The sequence below is a fragment of the Dendrobium catenatum genome, unplaced genomic scaffold (assembly GCF_001605985.2).
Source record: "Dendrobium catenatum unplaced genomic scaffold, ASM160598v2 fragScaff_scaffold_621, whole genome shotgun sequence".
NCBI lineage: Eukaryota > Viridiplantae > Streptophyta > Magnoliopsida > Asparagales > Orchidaceae > Dendrobium > Dendrobium catenatum.
Window position 1 is genome coordinate 26015097 of NW_021319083.1, and position 9703 is coordinate 26024799.

At 35.0% G+C, this 9703-nt stretch overlaps 1 protein-coding gene across 4 annotated transcripts in view; it reads right to left on the bottom strand.

Moving 5' to 3' along the window:
- LOC110113466 (beta-galactosidase 9) overlaps window positions 1-9703 on the bottom strand; it is a 178780-nt gene that overhangs the window by 94219 nt on the left and 74858 nt on the right. For 3 of the 4 annotated variants that reach the window (XM_028695277.1, XM_028695280.1, XM_028695279.1), the window contains one exon: window positions 5705-5902. The exons of the other annotated variant lie outside the window; for it this stretch is intronic. In XM_028695277.1, coding sequence (XP_028551110.1) covers window positions 5705-5902 — 198 coding nt within the window. The remainder of the gene's footprint in view (window positions 1-5704; window positions 5903-9703) is intronic. 4 annotated transcript variants of the gene reach the window in all.

Genomic DNA, 9703 nt, shown 5'->3' on the forward strand with positions numbered 1-9703 from the left:
TGATCATTGGATGCCCATTCATCACAGGATAGCTTAAAAACATAAAATATAACTAACATTGTTTAAAATACATTAAAAAAATAAACTAAAAACATGAATGCATCAGTTTTCTAGCACTTTTGATATACTAGCGTTTTTCGTACTTAGCTTTATCTTGTCTTTGAGAACTCTACACTACCTGCAATAGCTTAGATTTATCAGCATTCATTCAATTATTTATGATGTACTGTGATTTTTTCGACTAGGCATTTGGCTCTTTGTGAGCTAGAGTTTATTTGAATTTGTCCACCCTGGCAGACTGTTGTGGAGGGTGGATGGATTTTTCTTTAAGTGTTTCATGGTTGAATTTCAAATTTTAAATATTTTTGGGATTTTGGGATTTTTTGGGATTTTTTGAGATTTGAATTTTTGGGTGGAGCTTGGAAGACATTTGGATATTTGGGAGTTTTGGGTATTTGGGTGGAATTTTGAGAAATATTTGTGAAACCCCTCCGGTTGAGATAATCATTCAACACGGCCATCATCGGGGTGTTGTGGGGTCATTTCTCTTTATGGATTGAACCTTGTCGACTCTGTCGGGCTGTCGACAGAGGATCGGGTTTTGTAGGCTTTGAGCCTTCGTTATTAGTGAATTCATATTGTTGTAGGGCCTGAAGGCCTAATATAAATATTTTAAAGCAAATATACCAGTCGCCTCAACTTTATATTTGCTTAATGGTTCGAACCCTGTAGACTTCTATTGACCCGTATAGAAGGATCGGTTTCGAACCTGAATTCACTTGTCAACCCGCGCAGCATCCCTAGACGTCACGTATGTACCAATAACACGCTCGCCGGGGCCCATGCGGGTTTTATAATTATTTTTACCCCTTTTAGTGTACCTATGTGTATACAATTTATAGTGCACGTGCAGGGGTACTTTGAAAGTACTTGTAGACGCCTTCTGTCCGCTTGCATAGAAGTTGCGGATCCGGTGGCGTGGCGTAGCAGCTTCTGGATAGAGTTGTTCGCTGCTTCTTACAAGTAAACTGTCGTGCACTATTTGTTGATTTTCGTAGGCGGGTCATAGTGCACTAACTAATCTCCTGCCTTTTGTTGGTTGATGCTTGCATTTATTACATGACATTCGTCTTTGCTTGTAGATGACACTTTACATACATGAAAAGCTTCCCACGACAGGTTGCAGGAATTTGGATTCGTCGTAGCCTTATATCTTTGCTCGCAGAGAACATGTGTACTTGTATCAATAGGGGATTTGTTGCACTTACTACATAATCACTAATATTATCCTCAAATAATTTCGTCGATCACATAGTTCCCAGGGAATAGTTGTGTTTGTCTACCAGTGAGCCGACCTCAATTGTAGTGATATCACAACCTTAATTGCATACCACTTGAGTGTATCTGTCCTCCATTGGATGGTTGTTAGTTGTAAAGATGCCATAATATCCTTGCTAAAACAGTTTATAGGTGCTTTGCATATGAAAGAGATTTCCTATGTTGACTTGTAGGAGCTCGCATCTATCATTTATTTCTCCCAACATATTGATTGTGAGCATATTTATGCAATTATCGCATGCTAATCACCATAGCTTACTGAGATTTGATACATTTGCTTATGCCTCTCATATGCTTTGTGTGTTTGGATTCAACTCTTTTGATCGTAGGGAATCAATGCTTTTGATTGATGTTAAATGACTGCTGATTATGAGGTGGTTTTGACATTCACTGCATCTCATCTGTTGTCACCTTTGACTAAACTTCTATATGAAAGAGACCTCTCTTCATCTGTTTGTAAATGCCTTTACTTGTATGTGATGAGTCTCCTATTTGTTTCAACTTACCATGATGCATACCATCACTAATCAACATTGAAGTTCTATTTAGCATAAGCCTCATTGCTTGTAAGGCTCGATACGTTCGGCTACATTTGGGTCTTATTTTTGTAACAAATAGGCATGATTGTTTGTATGTAGATTGATTTGATTGAACAATTCGAGATAATTCCACCTCAGCATTCCTTGTTTATATATCTCTTGAAGACTTAATCTTTCTTCACTTACTTATCTTTGATTTCATCATTGTTATGATATATGACTTTCACTTCCAAACATTAGACTTTAGTTTGGGTTAAGATCTAAATCATTAATTCAAAACCCAGTTCTGACTTGAGCTTAAAACCAAGCCCAAAATGAGTCTTCTTCACTGTCAAAAGTTGGCAAGTTCTTGCTTATGGGTAGATCATGTGTCCTTAATCCTTCTTGATGGTTGCTTGCAAATCAAATGATGATTGAATCCTTGAGCATAATAAATATTTCTATTCATTATAGCTCTTCTGATATTGCTCACAAACATGTTACATCCTTTGTGTATGATCGTAGATGAATCTCCGGTATTGGTTACAAGCAAACCACGAATCATCATATTCATCAAGAGCCCTTCTAGTGAATCAATACATTTACTACAAGTAGATTAGGGATGAACTAGCTCTGATCTTATGAATCAATAGGTATGGTCCAAAAGCTTATATCATGAATTTATAATTAAACCAAGTTCCTTAGTCTTCTTTTATTGCTTACGAACGAACTTCATTTGCAAACTTCTTACTTTAATGATTCAATATGCATGATAAGTCTAACATCATCACTTATCAACATCTTTATCCCAATTAAGATGATCTTTGCATATTAGAAATTATCATTCAAAAGTTTCATGTCAAAGTTTCTTATATCTTTTTCAAGTCCAAGCCCTGTCGGCTTAATGTTCCAATCAAGTTTTGTAGTCTTGTTCAAGTTTGATGTCCACAAGTACAAGTTTCAAGTTCTTTGTCATTTGCACATTTCTTTTATTTGATTCAAGTTTATTTAAGTCACTTAGATATTGTTCAAAGGTCCAAGTATAAGTCCTTCGTCGTTCTTGCATGTATTCGAGTGCAATCAAGTTCAAATCCCAAATTGTTCTCTTGAGTTCAAATGAGATCCAAATGTAGCAATATTTCACCCGAAATTTCGGCAGCCTTCCGGCGTCTCCCCCGTTTAGGAGAAAACTACGGAAAACTGAGTCTTTCCCACCATGCTAAGAAAAGCGTGCATGGTAGATGCCCTCTTTCGAGGACACCGCGGCCGTGTAATTTTTCGATCCCCCACCACGCTAAGAAAAGCGTGCATGGGTATTTTTGAAAATATTTTGCAAGAAAAGTATTTTTTGAAAGTATTTTGCAAGAACAGCAGTTATTTCCCCGCAATCGGGTACTTATGGGTATCCCCGCTTCATCGTGCGCATCGCACCGGGATCCCTTCCCACCACGCTAAGAAAAGCGTGTATAGGCGGGGTTTCCAAGGCGATACGAACTTCGAAGAAGGAATTTGGGTGATTACCCGCTTCGTCGCAAGCGTCGTGACGCACTCCGTCCCACCACGCTAAGAGAAAGGTGTATAGGTGTCGTTTTGTCTCGACGAATGCGTTGAATGGGTTTCTCGGAGTTTTAGGGTTAGAGAGTTATACCTTGGCGAGGTCTCTGGTTAGATCATGGCTCGAGGATCGAGGAGAGAGAAGAGAAGCATTTCTCTCTTTTTTTTTACTGTCATATATCTTTTATAATTAGCATTAATTATAATAATAATTAAGTAATTAAATTTATCAATTAAATTACTTAATATTAATTAATTACAATTAATAAATTAATTATATTTATAATTATTTATAATTAACTATAATTAATCGAAATTAATTATATTTAATTAAATAATTATAATAATAATTAACTATTAATTATTAATTAATCATAATTAAACAACTAATCAAAAATTATGATTAATAATTTTATTATTATTTAAAGTTAATTAAAAGTTTTTAACCTCGTCCCCCTTTCTTTTCTCTGCTCACTGGATCCGGTTAAAAGAGCATGAAAGGAGAAAGTTACTTCACAAGCCGAGCTCCTGTTTTGCTTGAGATCAAAATGTCGGAACTTCCAAACCGAAAGAAGGGAAAGTCGGACAAGGGGAGGCGGGCTAACGGTAGGTCTTCCTTCTCCTCTCTCTCTTCCTCCTTGCTCTCCCTCTCGCATTCTCTTCTGGATCGGCGGGAAACAGGAGGCGACGGAAGGTGGAGGTCGGAGGTGGTGAGGTCGGTACAGGGAGATGATTCAGCTACAATCGTGGTGGTCTTGGCTCCGTCGAGGGGCTACAGGCGGAAGGATCTCAAGGCTAGGGAGGTAAGGACGAGGGGTTGCAGGAGAAGCCGAGAGTGGGAGTGTCGTGGAGAGGAAGTAGCGAGCAGGAGAAAAGCTTCGTTTGGATCCGGTATTTAACGACGCGAGCGGAGCTACGGATCGCATAATTTGAGCAGGATTTACGCATGATTTTCGGGATATGCTGCAGACGGCGCCGAACAGCGGGTTTTCGGCCGGTTTCGTGGATACAAGGTTTGATCTGATTTTTTTTTATTTCTTTTGTTCTTTACACAGAGGTCAACAAACCACTACACTTTGATCCAACTGGAAGCTCTCATCCGTGACAGCAACTAGAAGGAAAATTGGGAGCTAGCCAAAGGAAGAACTAAAAAAAATGGGAAAGCAAGAAAATTAAAGTAAATATTGTGTTTTAGCATGTTCTTTGGTGGAATTGATAACAAATAAAAGTTGAGGAACTTGAGATTTACATGATGAGAAATTTTGTTGAGATTTTTAAGCTTGAATTGAATGCTAACTCTGCCTTAAGTAGGAATTGAGATTTTTACACATTAAACTTATTTTTTAGATCTGCTGCTGATAAAGACTTTGGAAAATTGGTAGCAAAACAGCTTATATGGGGATTGATCTTCAACACACTCAAATAAGTAAGATATGCACTTTTAATTTTTGAAAATAATTTTATTGAAGTTCTAATTTTAGAAAGTTACTTTGTTAAAAATAAAATTAAGTGAAATATAAAGTGTAAAGTGATATGTTAATTGGATTAAATTTCATTACGTGTCTTTTAAAGGGAAGTTTATTTATCCCGTACTAAAAGTTATTTTATTCAATTTGAAAGTGTATGCATATAGGTTATAATATGAAAAATGTTATGTAAAACACTAGAAGTTTGAAAAATGAAATTTAATGGAATAAACTTCAAAAAGATCATATATATGAATAAGTTGATAATGTGATAACCTATATAGATAGAGTAACACAGGCGAGCCTATTGGGAGGCAAAAGGGTCCTCAATTAAAATGCATATGTTGACATATACAGGGAGGGCAATAAAGACAAGTCCATATGGAGGTAAAAGGATTCTTGGCATGTAACTTTCATGATTTCGACAGCCAATAAACACATCCACTTATACGATATGTCATAAAGTCAAAAATAAAGAACTATATATGATGTATGTAATTAATAAAAGAAATTTTTAGATGCCTAATTAACAGAATGATTTGTGCACACTTTTTTATGAAATATTGTTAATACCTAAACATCAAATGTTTTGCCAAAAAATTTGTCTCCAATTATATATATTGCTTAAGAGTAAAATAGATGTTAATTTAATTTCTTCATATAGGAAGACTTCAACATATTAGACTAACAAATGACTATATGTAAATTATTATGTTAATTACATTATATCTTTAAATTATTTATCTTACTGAGTTTTAGTATATACCATATCATGTACACACAATAGCACTTCACTTTGAAAATGGTGAAATATGCTCTGAATCTCACCTGAGCGGTGTTAAATGCTAGATTCTTGCAATCTGGTAATACGATGACTGACCAGGGGGGTAAAGTGTAGTCATTGCCAAAAAATTTCACTGCAACTGACTTGTGCTCATCAATGTTTGCAAGAAATGCCGAGCAAACGCTCATGTTTTTTGGAAGTCTTTCATTCATTTTTACTGGAACATTGGAGTAAACATGTGCCTACAAATACACTTCATTTAATTTATTGAAAGAAGTAATGCAATCCAAATAAAACAGAAAGCACGTAATCATAAAGTTCAAGCAGATCCCAAAAGCAGTAAGTCCGCTGCTTCTGTAGCAGCAATATATTATGTGAAAGCATTTCAAACTGTCAGTACACCACTTGTGTATAAGATGAGATCATAATACACTCAAAAAATAAAAAATTAAGATTTTAAGAAGCAGATATCTTCTCTGAAGTTTCCGTTGATCAAAACCTTTTCTGGTCCACTAAGATATACTGCTTGAAGAAATTATTTCTTCATGCTAGTATTTAATACGCTACCGAAAAAGAAAAAATAAGGATGTAGTAAACATGATATTTATATAAATGAACAAAAGTGAACAGGATTGATGATGTCGAATTAAGTTGTCTAAAAACAAGCTCAATAAGACTGATGTAGTATGGAAGCTGTTAAAGAACATGTGCTAAACCAACTTAAATTTCTTTTTCTTTTTCTTTTTACTTCTTTTGCTTGAATAGGCTAACTAGGGAAAACAGAGCAAGATGATTAAAATTCGCCGATAAAAAAGAAAAGGTAACCCTAAGAAAAAAAGAAAACATTGAGCCTTAAAACAAATAGGGATTACAACCAGTGATCAACCAAACCCATCACTCAAAAAATAAAATGAATAAAAAATATTCATTCAAGGGGAAAGTGTTTCCAAATTATTTCGGCAAGCACTTAGAACTGGTTTAGAACTGCCAGAATACAAGAGACTTGAGGAGGCTGATCACACCGACAATCCAAATTATTGTCCATATCACTTGTTAATCAACCATCCTATTGAGAATTGCTACGCCTTCAATGATTGACTAGAAAATACCGAAAAGGAGAATTTACACTATCAAACATTATTTTAGTTCATCCTAAGAGAGAATAAACACTGATATCACGTCCTCTTTCGTACCCTCTATTAAAGAGGAAATAGAAAAAGAATTGGTTCAAAATGTACAATGGGAGACAGCGGTCTCTGGGAAGACAACGAAAATGCTGAAGCATCTTAAAGCAATTATTGGTGTCAAGTGAAAATCTCCTTCTGAATCAGTGTAAATTTAAAAATATTGCTAATTTTAAGTGCATCTACTTCAAGACTAGTCCGTCAAAGCCTACAACATTAACAACAACAATAACAAGCCTTTATCCGACTATGTCGGGCCGACTACATGAATCCTTTTTCTCTATTGTGTCCTGTTAAGGGTCGAATTCTCATCTAAATCTAATAAAGAAATGTCATTTCTAATATTTTCTAGCTAAGTCTTATGGGTCTACCTCTACCTTTCTTAATATAAGTCCAATCTAATACATTTACTTTACTAACTGGTTCGTCGGAATGCCACCGTTTTATATGACCAAACCATCTAAGGCGTCTATCACTAATCTTATCTTCCACTGGAGCAACTCAAAACTTTTCACATATATGCTCATTTCGTATCTTGTCTTTAAGAATAAAGCCACTCATCCACCTAAGCATCCTCATCTTTACAACACCTAACTTAATATTATGCTTCTCTTTTAATGATATTAAAGTCAATTGTATTCTCATAATCTTCATTAAAAAGTTTAGCAAAATATTTCATCCACCATTGTTGAATATCTTCTTCTAATAAATTTTTTTATTTATTTTCATCCTTAATACACTTCACTTGAACTAAATTATTATTGCTCATAAATTTTTTTTTAGCTAACTTATACATATATCTTTCGCCCTTCTTAATATCTAATCTATTATATAAATCATTAAGAACAAAAATTATTGCATAGCAAATTGCATTCTTAGATACCTTACGGGCCTCTTTATATCTTTTCTAATGATCATAGTTTTTACGGCCAAGCAAATTTTTATAACAAATATTTTAATTTTTTATCTTCTCTTACACATTTTGATTCAACTATCAATTATTTTTACTATTAGTTGATTTTCCCTTTGATACTCCAAACACATCATTTGCAACATTCTTAATATCACTAGCTACATTTTCCCGCATAACATTAGCTTCTTCATGCACACAGATAAAATCTTATGATCTAAAATCTTACTCTAAACAAATTTTTTTGTTAAGAATCTTTAAATGCCCACATTTAATAATAGAATAACGATTTACTTTATTTTTAAAAATCTGTCTCTCCATCTTAAATTCCAAAACTAATAAGCAATGTTTGATACATAATCTTTCACTCGAAATAACTTTATAATACTGGCAATCTAAATGAACGGTCTATTTTTTTCTTATAAGAAAATAATCAATTTAAGTTTTACTATATTTATTCTTTACTCATCTCTTTTCTTAAATAAGTTTTTAACAATTATAAAATCAAAAGCTAAAGAAAAATATAATATAGTCTTACCACCATCATTAGTTGCTCCAAAGCCATAGCCACCATGAATGTTTTTAAATCATTTACCTCTCTACCAACATGTCTATTTAAATCTCCTCGAAAACAAAATTCAAGAAGTATCATTTGTATAAATTTTTCTAGGTCATTCAAAAATTTTAATTTTGAACACATTTCCAAACCCACTTGAGAAGCTGATAGGAAATACTTGATTTCAAGTATTCCCTAATCACTTTAGCAACAAATCTCAAGGCGAGCTGCTGTCCACAGCAGGAAATCAGCCCAAAACAGTAGAAAAAACGAGGAAAACTGCTGGAGACTAGGAGAAAACACCGGTATTTTACTAGTAGATGATGAAAATAGCAAAGATACAATTTGTTCTTCGATTCGAGAGGAAGAACGTACTCTCCAAAGTCTCCGGCAAAGCCAAGAGCCCAAAACAAAACCTAGATCTCAAAGAGAAAACTCAAATTCAAGATGAGGAGCTAATTCCCCCCCAAACTCCTAATTATACAAAATTAATCATAAAGGACAATCATAAACTTCCTAAAACAGCCTTTTACGTTCAAAATTTCCCTCCTAAACTCCACGGCTCACGGCAGAGCCGTTTTCGCCCAGGCGGCTCTCTCGCGTGCGTCTCGCGTAGACGCGGACCGGTTCCTGCTGGACCGGTCCAACCGGCCCATCCTGGGCCGGTCTAACAGAAGCAAAAGCACTTATTTTAATAATAATCTTAGTATTAAAAACAATCTTTAAAACTAAAATTCTATCTCCAATTCTATTAATTTTTATAACATTATCTTTCAAACTCTTATCTATAACCACACCTACACTATTTCTAGTGTGACTCCTATCAGAATACGATAGTTCAAATCTTAAACTATCAATCTCCTTAGAATTCTCTCCTACACATTTAATTTCCTACAACAACAACATCAAGCCTTTATCCCACTACGTGGGGTCGGTTACATGAATCCTTTTTCTCCATTGTGACCTATTAAAAGCCAAATTTTCGTTCAAATCTAATAAACAAAGGTCATTCCTAATATAATCTAACCAAGTCTTTTTAGGTCTACCCCTACCTTTCTTAACATAAGTCAACTCTAATACCTTTACTCTCCATCGGAAGGCCGCCGTTTTATGTGACCAAACCATCTAAGGCGACTATCTCTAATCTTATCTTCTACTGGAGCTACTCCAACCTTTCCACGTAAATGCTCATTTCGTATCCTATCTCTAAGGGTAAAGCCACTCATCCACCTGAGCATCCTCATCTCTGTCAGACTTAACTTAGTATTATGCTTCTCTTTTAATGGCCAACATTCGGCACCATAAAGCATTGCAGGCCTCACTATCATCTTATAGAATTTTCCCTTAAGTTTGAGGGGTACATTTCTATCACATAACAAGCCCGAAGCATTCC